Source organism: Entamoeba invadens (assembly GCF_000330505.1).
Source record: "Entamoeba invadens IP1 unplaced genomic scaffold scaff_1105074726367, whole genome shotgun sequence".
Classification (NCBI taxonomy): Eukaryota; Evosea; order Mastigamoebida; family Endamoebidae; genus Entamoeba; species Entamoeba invadens.
Genome location: NW_004440445.1, coordinates 410,539 through 433,691, shown reverse-complemented (window position 1 = coordinate 433,691; position 23,153 = coordinate 410,539). Strand labels below are relative to the sequence as shown.

Genomic DNA, 23,153 nt, shown 5'->3' with positions numbered 1-23,153 from the left:
AGGTTTATAGTTTATTTACTAGTTACACACCGGAATGAAATAATCTAATTCATTTATAATTAAAAATAGAATATCAAAAGAAAGAACAAACTATTAAGGAAGAGATGAAGCAGGCAAGGCAAATAGTGATAGAAAATAGCACACTCCCCCCTTTATGCCAGAGCGACTTTTCGTCACTCGAGTATGTCAGCGACGAGTGGTTTGAGAAAAAATCCGATTTAATAGTTCAGTATGTCAGAGCACTCCCCGAGAGTGTTATCGAGCCCGTTCTGGCATTAATCACACGTATGCATGCAACCTCTCATTTTCGTGGAGAGGGACAAAATCTCCTCAAAACCCTAGCGATTCCAAGACTGACTAGGGTTGGGTGTTCGAAAGAGACGCTAACAAGGGTTTTAGCGATGATGGTTTGTTGTTTTGGACGTGACAACGAGATTGAGAGGAGAAATGTGTGACTTTTAGGATTTAGGAATTATTGTGGGCACAAATGCAGCAAAAATCATCGAGATTGCGTGGACAGTTGGAATAGAGGAAGGCGTTTTGGCGACCTCAAAAGTCAAGGGTGATCTCTTTGAGAAAATCTCAAGTCATCAGTTTGCGAACGAAAACGAAAAGGAGAGAGCTTTCTTGCAAGGATTGAGATGTGGAGATTTGACAATGGAAAGAATCACGTCGTATTTAAGCGAACTAAATAACAAGAAAAAAGCAGAAGCGCCACGAGGAAGTTGGGAGGAGAAAAAAGACCTCATCACCAAAATCGAGCGTGTTGAAGAGGTCATCCGCATTGTCATTTTACGATACGGCTTTGGAATTACTCCATTTGTGAGTGAGTTTATGAATATTATTTTGGGGCATTTATCCCTCGCCAATTTTATTACAGTTGGCACGGTAGCCATTATTTTGAGTAATTTGGAACTGTTGTATGATCAGGTAAAAGGATCGTTGAATGGGTATGCATCATTGTTGTTGCCCTTATTCCTTCAATATGTGCAAAACAATATTTCTGTTTGTTATTATCTCGTTATTTACAAACTTTGTGTTTACTTTCAAAATGTCAATTCATGAATAGAGTGAACAACACATCCCAACGTTGCTTCAAGTAAAAATACTCGCGACACATATCAAAGAAGAGGCCATGCCGTTTATTTCGAAGGAGGATGTGGAATGCCTTGGGAAGCTTTTATCGTTATTTGATTGACTTTGACTTTAAAAAAGTGAATGACTTTTTGACTTTTGTTTCTTGTTTTCTCTTATACTTCATTGAATAGTTCTTATTATTACAATTTCTGGTTTAGTAGTGATTCACTCAATCCAATCATCATCTTGTTCTATTTTTTTCATCATTTTTGGAATTGGGTATAAAAATCTCGTAACAGCATCACCAATTTTTATTTTTTACATTCTATTTATATTCTAAAATATTTACTAGTAAATATAATATAAAAATTATAATTAAACAATTTTAAAAATATTTAAAAAAACGATAAAGCAAGTCAAACTTATTTTAACCAAATAAAAAAAAACACCAAAAGTGTTGAAGAAAAATTGTCTAAAACAACAAATCGAAACTCAAAAGTCTTTATTCACCATGCAAATCGAGAAGTATACACTCCCAAGCAAAATTGGAGTGAAGGAGTTACCAAAGAATTGGAAATCTATCAGCTCAAAGGTGATCAACCGCATCCGGTCGTGCACATTAGCCCCTATTCTAGACTTGGTGGAAGTTGACGATGAAGATGATTGTTGCTGTATTTGTTACTCCAAGTTAAAGGATTATCCGCTGAATGAATTCAACACATGTTGCTGTGGTAAACAGTATTTCTGTACACTCTGTTTACTCAACCACCCCGATTTCGACATCACGACGTTTTCGTTGAAGTGTCATACATGCAAGAAGTTAATCAAAAACTCGTACAACTACATCCCACCAAAACCAAAGGAAGAAATTAAAAAATCAAAGAAGAAAGCTCTTCGAAAAGAAATTAAAGTCTCCGAAGATTTGTTGCCGACAGTGAACGTAAAAGACCTCGTGAAAGCTTATGAACCGAACAACCCATATTCCCCCTTCACTAATTCACACAAAGACAAGTTCGACTTGGACAAACCAACGTATACATTACCAATGGCTACTCCACAAACTTCTAATTATACAAATGCACAACAAAAGAAGTACATCTCACCACTACAACAACAAATTCAATCACATACAGTCAACGTCTCACCAAAATATCTTCCACCAAATACTCAATTCCAACCACAAGCCCAACAACCCTCGGAAATCTATCAACCACAAATGACAATGAACGCGTCTCTTAGTGTCCCTCATATCCCAGTGTTCCAACCAAAAAGACAAAACACTCCTATGAGACCACTGCCTCATCAACCTTACCCACAATTCAAAAACCCTCCTATTAACCCAATTGGACAAAACCCATTTGGCTACTTTGACACTATTCTCTCTTCGACGGGACCGACACAAAACACTCAGTGCCAAAATCTGCAGAGAGTCAACCCACCATTTTATCCAGCAACAAACTGCTATTCCCCACAAGCGAAAGCCCCACAAGTCTTAAATCCACCAACTCAACAACGACAAAGTTGCCCACCACCTTCGATTTTGCAATCGAAGAGAGAGATGATGCAACGAATAGAGTTTGAGAAAGGGATTAACCCCGAAATCCTCGAGGCGTACAACCGTTTTGAGATAGAAATCCCTATCTATATACCTGTAAATTGTATCAACGAGATCGACACAACGCTCCTCTCGAACAAAGAAACAGCGCAGGTCTTACTTGACAGTGTGACGGACAATTATTTTAGAAATTGATTCTTTGCTTATTCTAATGTTCTAGTAACGAGAAGTACTATATGTTATAGTAAAAGAAAGTACAATTCAATGACTTCACAGTTCGTCCATTTCGTTTGGAGGAGCCGACTTAAAGTATAAGTCAAGTAAGACTTTTGCTTTGAGTTTGGACATCTCCGACAAATTGTCGGCGTCTGTTAAACTCGAAAGGATGTTCCCCATCCCAAGTTCTTCGAACGCGGGATGCGCCCCTATTTCCTTCGAGACACTGTCTTGTGTTAAAAAGATGATGGAACAGTCGATGGCGTTGATCACATCGTCTAATAAGAATGTACGAGACATCGATAAGATCTTAATCAGTGCACTCGCGACGCCAGTCTGTATCATATACTGTAACAAGTCTTGACGGTTCTGACACGCTTCTACACACGCCGTTAACGCATATAACGCACTTCGTGTGAGATATGTACTTGACCGATTGATATACCCAATCAATCGCTCAACTATTCCCGCATTAATTAAAGTCTCGGCGCGCATCGCGTTGCCCGCAAATAAATATCTGAGGATCAGCAGTGCTTCTATTACTATATCGTCTTTAGGTAATGAGTCAAAAAGGGCTATTAGGGTTCGACTAATGTCGCAGCGCATGAAGAAGTCGATATACCGATTATCGCTCGCAGCCATTTGGTGCAATAAATTGATGGAAGGCGTCACGATGTCTTCGACGCCAGACCGAAGCGCAGGAAGCAATTTTTCTAAGAAGAGAAATTTTGATTCGAAGAGAGGGATGTATCCTTTATTCAAGACTATACACTGATGGATTGCACCAGTCAAGTGCATAAAAGCTTCTGTCGAGTCGGCTTGTAAGACGTAATAGTCTGCCGCCGCATCGCATAATTTCTCCATCGAATTGGGGTAATTGTTCGCTGCTTGTACCAACGCAAAGTACATTGCCCAACATAAAGTCCCATTCACTGATGCATTTTGTCTCTTTTTAGCTTTGATTGTATTGATAATATTAATAAAATCATTCAGAGACTCCTCTGTTGTTTGTTTCATCACATAGAACCCTGCTAGGCGCATTGTATGTTCCAACACGTCAAAATGATTTGTTTTGTTGATGAGTAAATGAATGATTTTCGAAAGGTTTTCATCAAGCAAAGGAATCGACTTGGTTTGAACTATTAATATAAACACTGTAACTAGATGGTATTGCAACATCATATCATTCTACCTGTTATTACCATTATTCTATTATATATGTACTATTTATTGATATTATAGTCTTTAAAAGCAGTTGAGAAAAAACAAACAGTTTTCTCAGTCCAGGTGATAAGTGGTTGTATAGTTGGATAAGCAAAAGAAACATCCGCTGCTTTGTCCAACAGTTTTTCAAGACCTAATACAACATCATAAGTTTCTGCTTGTGTAGGGGTTGGACTGTTTAAAATTCGAAGAAAGTCGTTCATTTCCTAACTGTAATTTCTTTCCGTTGTATTTTTATTCTCATTATCTTTATAATGGACTATAGAATAGACTCCAAGAGAAGTGTTAAACAAACATATTGAGTTGAAGTAAATGTATCACTTTCATTTTCAATAGAGTGGATCCGTTTCATCCATATTAATTCTGTTCGTCTGCGAGAGCGTTGCTCCGCAATTTCTTCTTCAGTTCTTTTGATTAGGTCTTTAGTTCGTCTAAGGTGCATTGAACTAATAAACAAGTTCAATGTTTTATCTATCGAATTTCCTTTTGGTATGTTCTTTGTTGTTTTTGCCACCTACGGAATCAAAAAAGTGACTGTAATATCATTTTCTATTACAGAATAATTAAAATTAGTTATAGTATAGTATACAATAAAACAATATTATTCAAATGAAAGTGGTACAATGCTTTCCATTAAACAATAATCCAATGATTTTAACTTGAAGAATAGTTGGAATATAGTGGAAACAAATAAGAATTAGTATTCGTCAAATTTGGATAATGTTAAATTTATTTATTAGTAATATAGTATTTAATTAGAATAGATTTATTTGAATTTACCATCGACAGGTACTTTCTTGTTTATTGATTTACTTTTTTTTTTTAAACAATCAAAAGTGTAGATAAAAACAAAGTTTGCATCAGCAATAATTTAAAAACTAATACTAAATATGGAATTTTAGGAACTTGTGTCTTATTTAGGTTATGTTCTTGAAAATTAAAAAATAATTTTAATTGGTTGATTTCACTACTCTATAATTGTTTTTATTTTAAAGATATAATATAATTTTATTATAAATAATGGTTAAAATGATAGTAATCTATATTCGTTAAATGGTTTGATATAGAATACAGACAAAGAACCATTGTCTAAAAATGTTATTTAAAGAACAATTGCATTTCTATTAAAAATGGGTTTAATAAAAACTCAATTATAAAGGATATAGTTATTATTTATGATTAAATTATAATTATATTTTACCATTTGAATGATAGTAAATTTATAATTTAATTATCAATTAATCTAATAAAGAAAAGAAACTATAAAAACTATATTTTATATCTTCAATGCAAGAGGGAAATTATGGTTTGAGTGCCACAATAAGTATGAAGCGATCTCGTAACCAACAAATCGACGAAGTTTTATCCACTTCATTTTCCGATTTGGATACGTTAACACAAAATGCGGAACGACTTGAAGTGATTGCGGAAAAGTTTCAATCGCACACGACGGAAGGCAAAGAAAACAAAGAGTATCAGAAAATGCTGATTGAGTTGGGAATAGCATCACCAGTCTCTCGTACCGATTCGGGAAAGAATTTCATAGCAAATTTGATGTTTGAAATAGACACATTTACACATGAGTACTTCCTCAAACAAGGTGAGAGCGCTATTTTATTAACAGATCTTTATTCGATATATAACAGAGCTCGTGGTGATGTAGTTTCTCCTCGTGAAATGAAAGACGCGTGTGACTTACTGAATAGTAATGGGAGATTTATTGGGATGATGAACATCAATAAGTCTTTAATAGTCCACGACAGAGAGTTCAATTTGAATAACTTCCAAGTTGCTGTCCTTCAAACTTTACAACAAACAAAGCGAATAACTTGTCTTCAAATAGCTCAACACTATGGCATACAATTTGTTATTATCAAAACTCTAATGGAACAACTTGAGAGAAACGAAGTGATATGTCGGGATGAGTCTGAACAAGGTACGGCGTTCTATGAAAATATGTTCCAGCCTTATGTTCTTCACTACATAAATTGAATATAATTGAATACAATAAATCAAATTCTATGGAATAGATATAATTATAATAAATTTAATAATTATAATAAATACAATAAATATAATATATTTATAATATATTTATTATAAATGAATTGAAAATGAAACTTAAGAACTTAATAAGAACAAGTGATGTTTTTTGATCCCGAAGAACTAGACAACAAGAAAAGTAGAAAGATTTGTAAAGTATTGTTTATAACTGGATTTGCAATGATGCCAGCTTGCTGGGTCATTTTGATTTGGTTCTGTTTCTATTTTGTAAAGCCGACTACGGTGTACAGAAATCGATGTTTGTGGTTCATAAGAACATTGTATAACAAAATGAATAACAAAAAGATATACTGTTGGGATGTACACTCATCTTTGTCGAAACGTTGATACTCTTTGTGTGGAACTTGATATACCAAAATTCGTGGATGAAGTGGGGCGCTGTCGGTGATTACCTTGATGTCATTTCGTTCAAAGGGCAATTGTAATATGACACGCTTTTTATAGTTATTGGAATGGTTTCATTTGTAGTTTATTTTACTAATGCAACATATGCCTGGTACATTTTATAGTGAGCATAGTATAGTTATTATTAGTTATATAAATTACACTTAATAGAGTTAATAATTAAGATATGAGTGGTGTAAAAAAGTGACATAGGAAAAACAATAAGAATAACAAATTTTAGTTTTGAGTTGCTGTTATTTAAACGAAACCCCCCATCACAATAAGTAAATTTACAGCAAAATAAGAAAATGTTTACAAAAGATGCTTTAACAGATCCGTCAATGAATTTCAAGTTGAACGTTCTATTTTCAACAATTAAAAACACGATTGTAAAACAAAAAGGGTTGTCGGGAAAATCCCGTCATGATAGGACAGCATTCTGGAATTAATGAGAGGTGAAACGAAGGGATAATAAATAGATTTTTATTTGGATATGTAATAGAGATAATGCCCTTAAATAATGGAGGAAAACCCAAATGAAGAAGTGGAGAAAAATATCTAGTGACATATAAATACTTTGCTTGCGAAAAATTTGCAATTTCCAAATTTACAAAGAAACTGAATATATTTGGAAAAGGAGATGGCGGAGGAATTACCATATGAAGGGTATCTCGAGTGCAAATTAAACAAAAAGTGGAAACTCCGTTTTGCGACGATTAATGGGTCGACACTGTATTACTACAAAACAGAACTCGACGACAAACCCGAAGGGAAAATTGAACTGAAAGGCGGCGTGATGAACTCAGACCCCAAACACAAACTGAATGAAACCCATAAAAATTCGTTCCATTTAGTTATTGGAGACGTCACTCAGCAATTCAAATGGTTTGTATTTGAACTATTTAAACTACTATAATTAAACTATAAATATAGTTTATGCTCATGATATGGACTCACCACTAGTACACAAGACATGTTCAAAGAGTGGGTGGACGTCATCACAAAACGAGCATTGCTGGCTCCCAAAGAGGCCCCAACAAAAGCACTTATTGCAAAATCAAAACGTACGTTAATGGACAAAATCACAAGAAATACTGTTGCGTCGGTAGGTGGGAGTGGCAGTGCAAGTTTTGTGATGAACGACGAAGTAAAGAATTTATTGAGTGCGATCGAACGACTTGTGGAAATAGATGTTGGCAAAGAGGTTGCGAAAAAGACGGAGAAATTCATCATGAAATTGGTAGCAAAGTGTTACATGGAGTGGCAACATCATAACATCTCAAACGAACAAATTTATGCACTTGACAAACCTTTAAGAGAGGCGTTCACTATGTTTGATCAACTCTTTAGATACTTTGGGATGAAAAAAGCAGAGTTTTTAAAACCAGGGTTTCAGAAATTGGTCGACTTGTTGAATGAACAGATTAAAACACAATTACTAACTACTTTAAGACCATGTTTGTCTCCAAAGAATTTGGCTAAGTTACGTGAGCTATTTAATATGTTCTTTAAAGTCGAATTCTTCGAAAGAGTGTGGTCTAAGACTACACCCGAAGACGACGTCAGCGAACACTTGTTCAACATCGTACAATCTATGAACCAATATAATTCTTTCCCACTGAATCTTCCACAAGTCTGATTTTTAATTCACTTTGACTTGTGTTGTTTTTCAATTTCAAGTTGCTTTTTTAAATAATTATTTACTGCATTGGGCACTTTTTTTGACTAAGATTATGTACGTGAGAATTTATAGAAGTTCAATAGTTTCATCGTTACTAAGAAGTTTTAAAACGAGAGTTAAAAAACCGGAATAAAAAGCTTTTGAATTAGACTGATATTATTATTAAACATCGTTTTAATGAGATATCAATAGAGAATAATAACTTGATAATAGAAGTTGTATATTAAACATCAAATTACTTTGAGTATAATTCCGTCTTGTTTTCTATAAAAAACAAGGCAAAAACAAGAATAGTGTTTACCATTACTAATTGGCTTTCTTAAATAATGTCTCTCTTTTCTTGTTGATACAATTTAGTGTTTTTAAAGAGTCACATCTCGAAAATCAAAGCAATGTTCACAGACACTTCATTCCCTGCAGACCTCCGCATGATCGGACAAATCGATAGCCCAATTCCTTCTAATCTCACTTTCCTAAGGGCAGAGGAGTTCTTGGATAAAGTGAAATTGTATGAAGGGGGTATCGAGGCCACAGACATTCAACAAGGTTTGTGTTATTAGTGTTGTGTATCTGATAACTTTGTGTATAGTATAATATATCAACAGACAATAACAAAAAGGGATGTTAGGCGACTGCTATTTTTTGGCATCACTTGCTTCACTAGCGGAGTTTCCGAAGAGAATTGAGCGCCTCATCCGTTCGCTTGGGAACTGTAAGTATGAAGTGACGTACTATTACATGGGCAAGAAGCAAGTCATTGAAATTGATGACTTAATACCATGCAGTGAAAAGAAGCCGATATTCAGTCATAACAATGGGAACGAGTTATGGGTGATATTACTTGAAAAGGCGTATGCCAAAGTAGTTGGGAATTATGGTTTGATCGAAGGAGGGATCCCATTCCTCTCATTAAGTGATTTAACAGGGATGCCTGTGAAGAGAATTACCACTAAAAACATTGATCCAGAGAAGTTATTCAAAAAGATAGCGTCGTATGATAAGAAGAAGTATTGTATGGTTGCCAATGTACCAGACGTTCCAGGTGTTGACTTAGAGAAAGAATGGGGACTTGTAGAGAATCACGCATATACAGTCATTGGAGCGTATCAGACTGGTGGACAGAAGTTACTTAAAATCCGCAATCCATGGGGGTGCTGTGAGTGGAAAGGGAAGTGGAGAGATGATGACCCCGCTTGGACCTTTTTAATGAAGAAGGAGCTTGGTGTAGTCAAAGCTGATGATGGGATTTACTTTATGGACGTTGCAGACTTTGTTAGATTCTTTGATGAGATGACGGTGGTGTATTACAAAGAGGCGTGGGACGAGTTTAATAGTATAGACGTCAATATGACAGACAAACAGATGGAAATCAATGTTGAACTGAAAGGAGATGCTATTGTCTCATTGTCACAACAACGAACTGATGACAAAATAGCTTTAAGGATGTGGGCGATAGATTCTAAAGGATTGCCAGTTGGTGGAGAGACGGAAGAGACGTTTGTTATTGCGTCTAATATTGCAGGGAAAAAGATGAAAGTGAAGGAAGGGAACTATCGAATCATAGTCGAAACACATCAAAGTTGCGTCTCCAGTTTACCATACAAACTGACACTTTCTATTAGAAGTTCTAATGAAATCACTTTCGGAGAGGTCAAAGCTATTCCTCAAAACGAAAAAATGTCGTACTGCACTACTAAGCAAGCGAAAGACGCAGATAAATGTAAGGCTTGTGGATTACCACTACCAGCTAAGGGGATAGCAAAAACTAAAATCGGGTCGTTCCATTTGAAATGTTTCAAGTGCGACGTCTGTGGCGCACAGCTTGGAGGAAAATTTGGATTAAAAGGAACTAAGAAACTCTGTCCAAATTGTGTGAACAAATAACTTTTTAGTTTAATTAGAGTTATTTAACTTATTATTATGGAATATAGAATATATTACAAAATAAATACTATTAATTTATAATTTAAAAATAATAAAAAAAATCAACAATAATGAAACTTATTCTTTTTATTATAAACTGGATTGAGTTGTGTCAGGTACTTTTTTACAAAACAATTTTTAAATTTGTAGCAATGTACTATAAATTGAAGTTAATCAATAATTAAATAAATATAGATTTATTCATTGAAATTTAGTATTATATTCAAATAGTATATTTATAGTTTAAAAACTATTTAATTAATCTGACGTGGCAAGATTATTAGCTTTTTTGCAATAAACAGTCAATAGTTTATAAATAGTAAAAAATATTAAAACAACAAAAGTCAAAAATAAAACATGACATGGCAAACACGTCATTTCAAAAAAGTCTTAATAACAGACAAAAGAAAGCCACAAACATGGGAGATGCTACCCTTTTGTGAATGAAAAATAATAAAGACGTGGCGACGAGAAGTATAAAAGGGTGTTGGACTTTGATTGATTCATTAAATGAGTGCAAACAAAGGAACAGCAGTTGGTATCGATCTTGGGACAACATACTCCTGTGTCGGTATATGGCAAAACGACAGAGTCGAGATCATTGCAAACGATCAGGGCAACAGAACAACGCCATCGTACGTTGCCTTCACGGACAGTGAGAGGCTGATTGGCGATGCAGCAAAGAACCAGATTGCAATGAATGTGAAGAATACAGTCTTTGATGCAAAGAGACTGATTGGAAGACGCTTCAGTGATCCAGCAATTCAAGAAGATATGAAGCACTGGTCATTCACTGTCGTCAACGATGGCAATGACAAGCCGTTGATTCAGGTGGAGTACAAGGGAGAGACAAAAAAGTTCACACCAGAGGAGATCAGTTCGATGGTGCTGACGAAGATGAAGGAGACGGCAGAGGCGTTTGTTGGTGGGAAAGTCAACAACGCAGTCATCACATGTCCAGCCTATTTCAATGACTCACAACGACAGGCAACAAAGGATGCAGGCACAATTGCAGGCATCAATGTGCTCAGAATCATCAATGAGCCAACAGCAGCAGCAATAGCATATGGACTTGACAAGAAGACAGAGAGAGAAAAGAACGTCTTGATCTTTGATCTTGGTGGTGGAACGTTTGATGTCTCACTTCTTGCTATTGACGATGGCGTCTTTGAAGTGAAGGCAACAAACGGCAACACACACCTTGGTGGCGAAGACTTTGATAACAGAATGGTCAACCACTTCATTGCCGAGTTCAAGAGAAAGTACAAGAAAGACATTTCAGGCAATGCACGAGCAGTCAGAAGACTCAGAACATCGTGTGAAAGGGCAAAGCGAACACTGTCATCGGCAGCAACAGCAAACATCGAAGTCGACCAGTTGTATGAAGGCATCGACTTCTACACATCAATCACAAGAGCGCGTTTTGAAGAACTCAACATCGACCTCTTCAAGTCAACAATCGCACCAGTCGAGAAGGTGCTTGAAGACGCCAAATTGGACAAAGGGAGCATTGACGATGTTGTGCTGATTGGCGGATCAACTCGTATTCCAAAGGTTGTGCAAATATTACAAGACTTCTTCAATGGGAAGGAGATCAACAAGAGCATGAATCCAGACGAGGCTGTTGCTTATGGTGCTGCTGTGCAGGCTGCCATTCTGACTGGAAATGGTGGAAAGGCAACAGAAGACGTGTTGTTGCTTGACGTTGCGCCATTGACACTTGGCATAGAGACAGCTGGCGGTGTGATGACGGCACTGATACCACGAAATTCGACAATCCCAGCAAAGAAGTCACAAATCTTCTCGACATATGCAGACAACCAGCCAGGCGTGCTGATCCAAGTCTTTGAAGGCGAGGCATCCATGACATCGCACTGCAACCTGCTTGGCAAGTTTGAGTTGTCTGGTATTCCACCCGCACCACGTGGTGTCCCACAAGTCGAAGTCACATTTGACATTGATTCAAATGGGATTCTGAACGTGTCTGCTGAAGACAAGACAACAGGAAAGAAGAACAAGATCACAATCACCAACGACAAAGGAAGACTCTCAAAGGAGCAGATCGACAAGATGGTTGCAGACGCAGAGAAGTTCAAGGCGGAGGACGACAAGATGAAGGAGCTTGTCGAGGCAAAGAATGGACTTGAGAACTTCTGCTACTCAATGAAAAACACACTCAACGAGCAAATTGCAGCAAAGCTCTCACCAGACGACAAGGCGGCAATTGAAGCAACTATCAAGGAGACGCTCGACTGGCTCGACAAGAACCAATCGGCATCAAAGGATGAATACACACAGAAACAGAAGGAAGCTGAGGCGAAGATCCAGCCTATCTTCACTAAAATGTATCAACAGAATGCAGCAGCTGGTAACATGCCAGGCGGTATGCCACAAGGTGGTATGCCCGGTGCACAACAACAGGGCGCAAAGAAGAGCGACACAAAGGGGCCGAAGATCGAGGAGGTCGACTGATGTAATTCACTTGTCTTTACAAAGTTATTTTTAGTATTATATATAGTTTCATAATGATTTAATATTTTTAATGATTATAAAAATATCAATAGTTTACAATACAATATAAAATAATACATTTAATCATTAGCAACAAATATAATTAAATATACTATTTTTAATAGTTCTTCATATCCTAAAAAAAATTATTAATTCATAAACAGAAAACAAAACGAAATCAGATTGTGAATGTGTGATTGAGTTGTCAAAGTGTCGCTCTGTGAATAAAAGGATGGAAATTAAGAGGAAGTCCAATTGAAAATGGAAACACTCTTATTATGTGCATTTGTGATGATGGTATCAGCAGATTACATCAAGTTGTATGACGACGGCGACTTCTATGAGGGATTTGAGGTTGTCAATCCAGACAACTTGACTGTTGGAATACAAGACAAAGACAGATCGCACTGGGAAGTTGTGACAATGTTGCCTGGTGACTATATTGTGTTCACAACAAACGACAGCGTCTCAACAACAGTCCAAGACAAAGACAAAACGTACAAGACACTCAGATTCCACGTCAAGTACGACAACGACGACTTGAACAATATCCCACTCAATGTTAAGATATTCAGCACTGCATACGATTCATTCAACGAGACCACCATCAACAACACAGCTGGTTACACAATCAAGGTCAAGAAAAACAAGAACATGAAGGCGTACATCAAACTTGACCAATTCAACTTGAATGGTGAGGTCTCAACAATCATCTTCACAAGAACTGGCGACTCAACAACTTCTGTCAACTTGATGTTTGACGAGTTGGAATTGGACACAAAGGACACCGAGACAGACTCGTATGAGAACAGTGCATCGTCTTTGTTGATTGGTGTGCTTTTCTTTGCTATTGTTTTGACTTTCTAACTAGTTTTGTTAGTTTATCAACCATTGTTTATTTCAATACAAATATAACATGTTGTAAAAATGTTTAAATAAGAAACACAACTTATATAAGCTATCAACTGGTGCATTTAATAAAATTGAAATAATAATATATGTGTTGTAATGTCGCTCACTTGATGTCATTTAAAATCGACTTAAACGATACTATTATATCACTTAACAATAGTAAACAAAGAAATAATAATGTAATGAACTTGATGAAAATGAATTTATAACACGAGGAGTTACAAACTCGTATACACTTTATTTTATGATATTCATAGTTGCTTATGTGTTTGTTAATTATAAATTATCAAATTATAGATTAGAGTTATGATATGTGAATATGTGGTTTACTAAAATGTCATGAAACTTCTATTCGTTAAGAAAAACACATTCAAAACAAAGAAAAGTATCCAAACATTTCAATTGCTTTTTTTCTTTTTTTTTTTTGATAAATTAAAAATTCTAGTTTAATTAATTAAGAACATTACATTATAGGAAAAATGAAAAGAAAAAGAATAGCCAAAAAAGTTCGACTGAAAATTCTTTTCAAAAAATCAAAGAAGATGAGCTATAAAACGCCACTTTATAACGAAGAATCACACAATGATTGCATTCGTAGCACTCCTCTCAGTCGCATTTGCGATTGAAGTCAACTTGATGATGCCACTTGACACTGTTAACTCCAATGGTGTCAACAACCAGGGACAACTTCAAAACGATCTCAACAAGATCAAGTCAGCGGGTGTGGCTGGTGTCATGTCTGATGTCTGGTGGGGACTTGTAGAGACTTCTCCAAAGACTTACAATTGGAATGCCTACAAGACCTTAGTCTCTATGGTGAAGAACGCTGGTCTTAAGTTCCAAGCAGTAATGTCGTTCCACAAGTGTGGTGGTAATGTTGGAGACTCTGTGACTATTGAGATTCCACAATGGGTCAGAAACGCTGGCGCTTCGAATGACGCCTTCTTCAAAGACGCCGAAAACAACGTCGCCAACGAGTACATTTCATTTGCTTATGATGACCAGAGCATCTTCGAAGGAAGAACCCCAATTGAAATCTACAAAGATTTCATGGCGTCTTTCAAACAGAACTTCCAGAGTTACATCGACGACGGAACACTCAATGAGATCCAAGTTGGTATGGGACCATGCGGTGAGACAAGATACCCGTCATATCCACTCTCTAGATGGAGCTACTGCGGTATTGGAGAGTTCCAGTGCAGCGACAGCAAGTCACAGGAGAACTTGAAGAACGCAGCAAACAATGCTGGACACTCCGAGTGGGGACACAACCCAACTAATGCGGGTCAGTACAACTACAAGCCACCAACATCAACTGGTTTCTTTGGAAATGGAAACGACAACTACCAGAGCGAATATGGAAAGTTCTTCCAACAATGGTACTTCGACCTCTTGTTAAGTCACACCGACAAGGTGTTGTCTGCAGCAAGAAGTGTCTTTGGCGACAACTTGGCACTTGCTGGGAAAATCAGTGGAGTTCATTGGTGGTGGACTGACAACAGCCACGCAGCTGAGATGACAGCGGGCTATTACAACTCTAATGGAAATGACGCTTACAAAACATTGTCAAATACCTTCAAGAAAAATAACATCAGATTCGACTTCACTTGCCTCGAGATGTCGGGCACAGACTCTAATTGTGGCAGTCAGCCAGCTAACCTTGTCGACCAAGCTTTGAACGCTGCATCTTCAGTTGGAATTGGAAAGTGTGGAGAGAACGCACTTGAATTGTGTGGGTATGGCGGATGCAACACTAATGGATTCAACCAAATTGTCAATAAGGCCAAACAACACAACCTCAATGCCTTCACTTACCTCAGAATGACAAGAGGTCTTCTTGATGATGGCAACGCCTGGGGGCAATTCTGCAACTTCGTCAACTCAATGAAATAATTTATTTCTATTTTTTTCTATTTTATTAATAATACGACCTTTATTATTCTTCGATTGAATTAAATTCTATTTATAATTAATTAAATGCCAATCAATTATTGACTTGAAAAAGTGTAAACATATTAATTAATATAGAATTTGTCAGGTTGAAATTAAAAAACAATTGGATTGGACTTGTTAGGTCGTTTTGTGCAGAAATTGTATTTCATCGCGGCATCATAACGTTGCAATTTTCTATTTTATTATCTTGACAAGAACATTGTAACTCGGCAATGATTTGAAACAATAAATTGAATAATTAAAGTTTTAAAAACAGTCCAAATAATGCGACTACTTTCCAAATAAAGGTTGAATTGTCCAATAAATTAGAAAGAAATATTAACTTTGTTTTATTAAAAACAATTTTATTTTATTGTGAATTAATTAACCAAACAATTAATTAAAATATTAACAATTATTAGATTGTTAATAATTTGACTTGTTTCATATTCATAGCATAATAATAATTGTTTAGTAAGTTAGTTTTAGTCTCTGATAAAGTCTACCTGAAATTTTGGTTTTAACTCAAGTAAGTTCTATCAACTTTTTAAATCTTGTAATTGGAAGGTGAAACTAAAAATCATTAAAATAAATAATGGCTAATGTCAAAAATGACGTTTTACGAATCCCGAAAAAATTCAAAGTGTAAGAGTTATACTGAAAGAGACAAATAAGTAGTTGTTTGACAAAAATAACCGAACAAAACGGGCTTTAACGGAGTTGTTTTGTTATAAATGTCGAGAATGGTAAACCGATAGTTAAAAGTATTACAGTTATAGTACATTTTTACTGTTTTACAAAAATAGAACAATTTTTTGAACAACTTTATATATTAAGTGATGCATTTTTGAGAAAAAAAGATAATTCACCATTTACAAAGAAAAAGTATTAATTTACTATTAAATAATACGGGAAATCACATTAATTCTTTTTCATTGGGTTTCTCATTCCAGAAGAGCGGAATTTTAGCAAGTCAAATTGAAGAGCGAAAAACAAAAGGGAGGTGTGTTTTTAGAAGTGAACCATGAGTCGTTTAGTACAAAGAATCGGGACGTTGAACCACTCCAAGAGTTCAAAAAGAGTCAAAAAAAGAAGAAAAGCTAAAATCAAACAATAGAAATAGCACATAGAAAAAAATCAAAGATGAACTGGAAAGAATAGACAACGAAGAATAAGATGTCTGGGTTACTCAATCGCTATGGCAAGCGCGAGAATGCAAAGCCTATGACAACACTTTTCTTTGCGCGCCTTGGCGCGTCCATGAAAGAACAAGTCCTTAAAGACTATTGTAAGCATTATGGAGAAGTCGTCGATGTTACAATGGTGTGCGATAGAGAGACCAAAAAAAACAAGGGCTGCGCCTTCGTTAAATTTAAGACGTCCGAAGAGGCTCAGCAATGTCTTTCTAGTTTTGAAAATCTTCAGGACAACCATTGGATCGTCGAATGGGCAAAGTCAACGCAAATCAGAGACTCCGACCTCGACAAGAAGACTTTGTATATCACAGGAATCTCAAACACAAAAGCGACAGACACCGATGTCTACGATCACTTCAGTCAGTACGGTATAGTCGAGAAAGTCACTGTAGTTGGAAAAGGTTTGTTTCTAGTTTATTTATAATACTTTTATTATAAAGATACTATACTGAGTCTTGATACAGAAATGACGGACAGACGCCGACTTTCCACCGTACGCCTTTGTCAAATTCACCGACGAGAAGTCCGCGAACTTGGCGCTGAAGAATGAGAATGGAAAGAAGTGGGATGGTGAAGTACTGATCATTCAATTCAGTGAGACTTTAGAGTCAAAGAAGAGTCGTCGCCTGAATCGAGTGAAGCCACAACAAACTTACATCTCGTTACAACAACAGCCTGAATTACCAGTGAGAGTCTTGCGAAGAATAGAACCAGAGGATGACGATCGAGAGAATTCCTTATTTAAATCGTTACTCTCAGCTTTCAACTTTTCTTCAGAGAGCCAACCAACACCACCACCAGAAGACGATGACCAAATGCTCATGAGAAAGTCGATTTCAGAAATGAAAAAGGCAGACTCCCCATTGTTGCACAATTATGAAAAAATCATTAATCAACTCGAAGAAGACGGAAACACCACACTTAAGGACCAAATAGACGAGGTTAAACACCCATTCACGTTCTTGGACGACGACGTCTGGGGGCCTTTCCAATAACTGTTTTTAATTTATTCAACAACGCTCGGACTTATTTATTTCTCCTTGTTTTTCGTGGTTTTGTTCGCAAGACAAATGCCATTAACATAATAAAAAGTATTCTATTATTTTAATACAGAGATTGATTGATTGTTTTTTCAAAAAAGTTTGAGGTTTCGACGTTGTCTAACTTTTTTATTAATGTTATGGTTTATATCGTTTTGTTTTCAAATATTTGTTTCGCTTGATTTAATTATTTGTTTAATATATTATACTAGACAATCAATCTATACAATAAAAGTGAAATTTGGCGAAATTAAACAACTTTCTTTTATTATGGAGAGTGTTTGGTTAATATTTTGGTTGTTAAAAAAGAAGTTTGCTCAGAATAAGTTGTGTCAATTCTTATTTAGTATAATGAACATGGTTTAATTATAAATCCAAGACATTGCGTTTGTTTCTTTAAAAAATTGAAACAAGACCAAAAATATTTTGATTTTCTTTTTAAAAATAGAATAGTATTTACTATCGGTATATTAGATTCTTCTAATTCCACGTGTTTTCCATTATTATTAATCAATAGTTACATATCATTCAATTATACTATTATGTCGACTATAAGAGAAAAACACAAGTAAAATGCTTGTTCTATTATGAAACAATAAAACTTCTAAAAATAAAGCTTTGTTTCAAAACTCCTTTCAATGATACAAAATATACCCAAAGTTAAGTCATGAAGATTAGTGAATGTTGTTTTTTCTCTTTTTAGGGTGTTTTTACTTATAATTAACACAACAAACACTCAATAATATGGGGTCGTTTTAAACAATCAGACACAAGAACACCTTTTCTTATTGTTTGAATGCTTTGGTTTTGTATTTTATAACTATTAACAATCAATAAAAATATAGTTCATTGTTTGCTTTCATAATATGGATTTTGGAGTAGAGTGGACTGTAAAGACTTTTCAAAAATAAAAGCCTAATGAAGTGAACTGACTTAAATATTTCATGTTGTCTTTATTAACATTACTGTTGCTAACTTATGGTGTTCTTTCTCAATCTACAGAAGAAAACAATACATCATCATCGTTTACTAATGATACTAATGTAGAAGAGTATGTTCCTCCCCCATTTACTCCCAATGAGAAAGACTCTATTCCAAGAAATAGAGCAAAACATCCAGTCTTGTTCACTGGAAAGACTCCAAAGGGGTTTCTGAATTTTTGTGAATCTCCAGACGGATTCAATTTAACAAGAGACATCACAAAAGATTGTTTTTATAAACCATATGTCGAGTCGGTAGCACTTCCTTCCCTTTTTATGTTAGTAGTCATTATAGTACTTACTTTGGTTATATATGTACTATCATGTGCTAGATGTTGTTTTGGGCCATGTTGTGTAGCTAAGCATGGCTGTATATGTCCTAAAGATGAGAAGTCATATGGTAATATGCAGTGGTGTTCTTTCATAGTGATTAATGTCGTGGTATTCACTTTATTGGTTCCATTCATTGTACTTGGAATATTTGGCAATTCAAAGACAACAGTAGCCTTCAAGTCTTTTGGAAATACACTCTTTGACACATACGACCAAATTAAAAACATCTTCGACCAAACTACAGAAGCTTTTGTTTCAATTGATCTTGAACCATTGAAACAGACTGTACCAAATTTGGACACTTCTATATTTGACCAAACAAAAGAAGCATTAAATTCACTAAATAAACAAGTTCGTACAATCGATGGTACTGTTAATTTGGGTCGAAAGTATATTTCAAGTGTTTACATAGCAAGAGAAGCTCTTGTTGATGTCATTTTACTCCTTCCAATCATATGTATTGTCCTCTACTTCATTGGAGCAATTTGTAAATGCCATTTCTTGACAATTCCTATGTTCCCTACTGCAATTGTATTTGCAGTACTTTCGATGATATTGGTAGCTATTGAATATCCAATGGTCACAGTTACGTCAGACGTCTGCACTTATATGATCGACGAAATGAGTCCTGAAAAACAAACTGGAAGTAGTCAACTGGAACAAGTCTTTCAAATTGTTAGAAATTGTCAAAACTCCACTTTACAGAATATGACTGATTCTTTCGAAACAGTTCAAAAAGACATTATAAAAACTGCTTTGGACTTCTATGGTCAAATATGTACTGATGAAATTGTGAATACTGGTGACTTTGTGAAGTATGATGAAAAATTCACTTGTACAGGAGTTACAAATAACAATACGGCTTGTGTAGCTGGTTTAAATCAAACGATTGAAGCTACTACAAATCCAATGTATTGCCCAAGAGACCCACAAGTCGATTCTTTTGATGGTATTTTGAAGTTAATGGATTCCATCTTCATCAAGAACTTCATGTACTATTTTATCGACGGTTCTAAAACGGATCAAAGTGCTTTACTTCAACCAGTTAGATGCGAGTTCCCAGCTTGGCAAAATTCCACCGAAGCCATAGATAAGAAATATATCATTACTCCAATTGCTTGTAAATATCCAAGCAACATTACCATCAACAACTGCGACACTGAATGTCCAGAGAACTTTAAGAATTACAGTACAAACATCAAGAATTTGAAATCAGTTGCCGACTCCTTAGTATCAATCATCAACTTAATCAATCAAGAGGTGTTACCTTTAATCAAGTGTCCATCCATCAATCGACTTCTAACTAATCTCAAAGAAGCCACTTGTTATGAATTGATCTCAGTTGAACCTCCTTTGATGATTGGTCTTCTTGGGTATTCAGCAGTTCTATTGTTAATCTTTGTCGTTGGGTTACTCTCCATCAAGCGGTTTAAAAAGAGCAATTACGACTATGTGGACGACAACCCAAAATATTTCAGTGAAAACGAAATGCTAGAAGTTCATGGTTAATTGTTATTTATTTTTTGATAATGGAGTTATTGTTCTTATATGATAAATTTTACTATTTTAATTCGTTTGAAACATTCAATATTTTAAAGGACGTTTTACTATTAATAATTATAATATATAGTTTATAACTCTATTTAACTTATAAAACTATAATTTTAAATTGGTTATCTTCACATAGAACCTTTATAGTTTATAATAATTCTATTTTTCAATAATAAAATAGATATTTCGTATTATAAAATAAACAAACTATATATATAGTATATAATATATATAAAATAATCAATAAATTCATTCGTCATCACTTAGTCCATTTTTCAAGGGGAATTTTTTCATTTACGACACGTTTAAGTGTTTCAGGTGAAGTTGGACGTAACAGTTTTGATTCCATTTTATTCTCTTCATAATGATCAGACTCTTCATCTTCACTTTTTAAAGCCTCCTCCATAAACGCCAAAGCACTTGAATAATCCTCCCCCTCTTTTTCTTTTGGAGACCCGATCTTTTCTATTTTCTCTTCTTGAACTTTTTGCTCGACTTTGGTATTCTCCTTTTCTTCCTCCTTTTCTTCGACCTTCTCTTTAATACCAACTTTCTCTAAATACTTTAAACAATATCTTCGGTGTAACTTTTTGTAAGCTATTGGATAATATAATTCACAACACTCGCATTGTTCTAAAGAGTAATCACAAGCGTCCCAAATATGATCCCTCAATTCCTTTTTCTTCATTTCAAGTTTACAATATTTGCACTCGACAGTTCCTTTCTCTTTAGTATTAGCTTCTTTCTTGTCATCTTCAATAGCCTTATAGATTTGTTCTCGAGTGAATATGTGGTCGAAAACGATATCGAAGATTTGGCCATCCATCACAGCACAACCGTCGGCCTTTCCATTCACTTCACTGATTTCTATATTTACAATTTCAATGCCACAATTGGACGGTGTGTAAAAAAAGAACCTTTGCCCACCAAAGAGACATTTCGTTCGTTGAAATAGGCCATTCAAAACTGCTCGATAATTATCGATGGTGTAGAAAAAGCAACTGAGCGGTTTTATCGAGATAGACTTGACCACGTCCAACACTTTAAATTGAAGCACTGCAGTCCCTTCAGTAGAAAATACAGTCGATCTGAAGTGAAGCATAACATCTGACGACCTTCCAACTACTCTTCCGATAAAATCACATTTCTCAGACCCAACTGAATACAAAAAGACGTATATCGGATTTTTAGTCTTTTGTTCTTCCTTCACGTATTTATCATATAGCCCAATAGGGAGGAGAACTTCGTCACTGAATATCGTCTCGCCCTCTTTGTAGTCATTCTTCAACACGACAACTGGCTTCATCTCCATCCACGAAAACATTTATTACCTTTTCTAGTTTGCACTCAAAAGCGATAATATAGAACACCAAATTTGATGAGTTTTTCCTCCTCAAAAAACGTTTTTAAAATGTTTTAAATAACAAAATTAATAACAAATTAACAGTTGACTGACAAAAAGCTCTTTCTGATGACGGGGTAGAACTGTGTTGGCAGCTCAACGACAGTGACGTTATCTGCGACTCCAAGTGCTTGTTTTGCGAGTCTCGACTCGACCACATCTTGTGGTGTTCTGATTTTGTTTTTGTTGTAGACGTACTTTTCCAGTCTGAGTCGCGCCACATAAGGGACGATCATTTTGACACTGGGACATGATATCTTGAGATCTCTCATCAATTCATTATTCAAGTCGACAATTTCCGAGAGTCTTTCGCAGTCTGTGATGTGTAATTTCGAGAGTGTAGTGGGGAGATGTAGCGAGGTGACTGTCGAGCAGTCGTTAATTTTGAGTTCTTCGATTTTCAATTTGGAGAGTTCTGGGAATGGATTTGGGTTAAATACAGATAACGACAATGACCGTAACGAGGGAGGGAATGTCAACGAAATGTGCATGAATGTGTTGATTCTCGACAATGAAAGGTCGACGACTGATGTGTACAGTGAAAGATCAATTTTAAATAAGTCGTTAATGACTTCTCGATTCCCAAAGACAGATATTTTGAATGGGAAATACTGACTCCAAGCCTTCACTATCTCTGCATCGTCCACGACATCTGGTGAGACGATAAATAGCTTTTTATTATCGACTAAAAGTGGGATGTTTTCATTGACCATGAATGGGTATATATTGTTAAATACGGAAGATACTGTCACATATTTCTGTAACTCTTTGAACTCAAATGACTCATATATCGATTGCTTCAATCCAATCACTTTGAAAATCACTTTAATACGCTCAAAATTGAGTAAGGCAAGATACCTTGGAAAAGCACTAATATTACTTGCAGATGCCTCGATAATTAAAGTTCTAAAGAACGGCAACGTATTGAGTAAAGGAGTAATTAACTCCAATGAAGATGGACTTATATTGAATCCATAGACTATCGTCAGCTTCTTCAATGCGTCCATTCTGGAGAAGTCAAATGTTGAATTGACATTATTAAAGATATAGAGAGTCAACTCTGAGACTTTACTAGTGATGTCGATATCTTTAACTCTCGCCTGTAAGAATGGAGTAAATAGTTTGATAGACAAGTTATATCTCTCAACATGAGAGTAGAGTGCTACATCAAT

At 35.6% G+C, this 23,153-nt stretch overlaps 13 protein-coding genes across 13 annotated transcripts; 10 read left to right on the top strand and 3 right to left on the bottom strand.

Annotated features, from left to right (window-relative positions):
- Nucleotides 1–104: 104 nt before the first annotated feature.
- Nucleotides 105–1,198, top strand: EIN_153790 (hypothetical protein; the record flags this gene model as incomplete). The annotated part of the gene is made up of 3 exons (XM_004258065.1): nucleotides 105–407; nucleotides 463–1,005; nucleotides 1,070–1,198. The coding sequence occupies 3 exons, from the start codon at nucleotides 105–107 to the stop codon at nucleotides 1,196–1,198; spliced, it is 975 nt and encodes a 324-aa protein (XP_004258113.1).
- Nucleotides 1,199–1,588: 390 nt separating this feature from the next.
- EIN_153780 (hypothetical protein) lies at nucleotides 1,589–2,827 on the top strand (the record flags this gene model as incomplete). Its single annotated transcript, XM_004258064.1, has 1 exon — nucleotides 1,589–2,827. One exon carries the CDS (start codon nucleotides 1,589–1,591, stop codon nucleotides 2,825–2,827), a length of 1,239 nt encoding a protein of 412 aa, XP_004258112.1.
- A 75-nt stretch (nucleotides 2,828–2,902) lies between these two features.
- On the bottom strand, nucleotides 2,903–4,275 carry EIN_153770 (hypothetical protein; the record flags this gene model as incomplete). The annotated part of the gene is made up of 2 exons (XM_004258063.1): nucleotides 2,903–4,036; nucleotides 4,120–4,275. The coding sequence occupies 2 exons, from the start codon at nucleotides 4,273–4,275 to the stop codon at nucleotides 2,903–2,905; spliced, it is 1,290 nt and encodes a 429-aa protein (XP_004258111.1).
- A 1,084-nt stretch (nucleotides 4,276–5,359) lies between these two features.
- Nucleotides 5,360–6,064, top strand: EIN_153760 (vacuolar protein-sorting-associated protein, putative; the record flags this gene model as incomplete). The annotated part of the gene is made up of 1 exon (XM_004258062.1): nucleotides 5,360–6,064. The coding sequence occupies one exon, from the start codon at nucleotides 5,360–5,362 to the stop codon at nucleotides 6,062–6,064; it is 705 nt and encodes a 234-aa protein (XP_004258110.1).
- Nucleotides 6,065–6,217: 153 nt separating this feature from the next.
- On the top strand, nucleotides 6,218–6,561 carry EIN_153750 (hypothetical protein; the record flags this gene model as incomplete). Its single annotated transcript, XM_004258061.1, has 2 exons — nucleotides 6,218–6,374; nucleotides 6,422–6,561. 2 exons carry the CDS (start codon nucleotides 6,218–6,220, stop codon nucleotides 6,559–6,561), a joined length of 297 nt encoding a protein of 98 aa, XP_004258109.1.
- A 599-nt stretch (nucleotides 6,562–7,160) lies between these two features.
- EIN_153740 (hypothetical protein) lies at nucleotides 7,161–8,159 on the top strand (the record flags this gene model as incomplete). The annotated part of the gene is made up of 2 exons (XM_004258060.1): nucleotides 7,161–7,405; nucleotides 7,484–8,159. The coding sequence occupies 2 exons, from the start codon at nucleotides 7,161–7,163 to the stop codon at nucleotides 8,157–8,159; spliced, it is 921 nt and encodes a 306-aa protein (XP_004258108.1).
- A 434-nt stretch (nucleotides 8,160–8,593) lies between these two features.
- On the top strand, nucleotides 8,594–10,085 carry EIN_153730 (calpain, putative; the record flags this gene model as incomplete). Its single annotated transcript, XM_004258059.1, has 2 exons — nucleotides 8,594–8,747; nucleotides 8,821–10,085. The coding sequence occupies 2 exons, from the start codon at nucleotides 8,594–8,596 to the stop codon at nucleotides 10,083–10,085; spliced, it is 1,419 nt and encodes a 472-aa protein (XP_004258107.1).
- A 2,811-nt stretch (nucleotides 10,086–12,896) lies between these two features.
- On the top strand, nucleotides 12,897–13,502 carry EIN_153720 (hypothetical protein; the record flags this gene model as incomplete). Its single annotated transcript, XM_004258058.1, has 1 exon — nucleotides 12,897–13,502. The coding sequence occupies one exon, from the start codon at nucleotides 12,897–12,899 to the stop codon at nucleotides 13,500–13,502; it is 606 nt and encodes a 201-aa protein (XP_004258106.1).
- Nucleotides 13,503–14,129: 627 nt separating this feature from the next.
- Nucleotides 14,130–15,440, top strand: EIN_153710 (beta-amylase, putative; the record flags this gene model as incomplete). The annotated part of the gene is made up of 1 exon (XM_004258057.1): nucleotides 14,130–15,440. One exon carries the CDS (start codon nucleotides 14,130–14,132, stop codon nucleotides 15,438–15,440), a length of 1,311 nt encoding a protein of 436 aa, XP_004258105.1.
- A 1,215-nt stretch (nucleotides 15,441–16,655) lies between these two features.
- Nucleotides 16,656–17,670, top strand: EIN_153700 (RNA-binding protein, putative; the record flags this gene model as incomplete). The annotated part of the gene is made up of 2 exons (XM_004258056.1): nucleotides 16,656–17,076; nucleotides 17,153–17,670. 2 exons carry the CDS (start codon nucleotides 16,656–16,658, stop codon nucleotides 17,668–17,670), a joined length of 939 nt encoding a protein of 312 aa, XP_004258104.1.
- Nucleotides 17,671–18,659: 989 nt separating this feature from the next.
- On the top strand, nucleotides 18,660–20,537 carry EIN_153690 (hypothetical protein; the record flags this gene model as incomplete). The annotated part of the gene is made up of 1 exon (XM_004258055.1): nucleotides 18,660–20,537. One exon carries the CDS (start codon nucleotides 18,660–18,662, stop codon nucleotides 20,535–20,537), a length of 1,878 nt encoding a protein of 625 aa, XP_004258103.1.
- A 301-nt stretch (nucleotides 20,538–20,838) lies between these two features.
- Nucleotides 20,839–21,903, bottom strand: EIN_153680 (hypothetical protein; the record flags this gene model as incomplete). The annotated part of the gene is made up of 1 exon (XM_004258054.1): nucleotides 20,839–21,903. One exon carries the CDS (start codon nucleotides 21,901–21,903, stop codon nucleotides 20,839–20,841), a length of 1,065 nt encoding a protein of 354 aa, XP_004258102.1.
- Nucleotides 21,904–22,019: 116 nt separating this feature from the next.
- EIN_153670 (hypothetical protein) lies at nucleotides 22,020–23,141 on the bottom strand (the record flags this gene model as incomplete). The annotated part of the gene is made up of 1 exon (XM_004258053.1): nucleotides 22,020–23,141. A coding segment is annotated over one exon (1,122 nt), but the record flags the coding sequence as incomplete, so codon positions are not given.
- Between the last annotated feature and the right edge of the window lie 12 nt (nucleotides 23,142–23,153).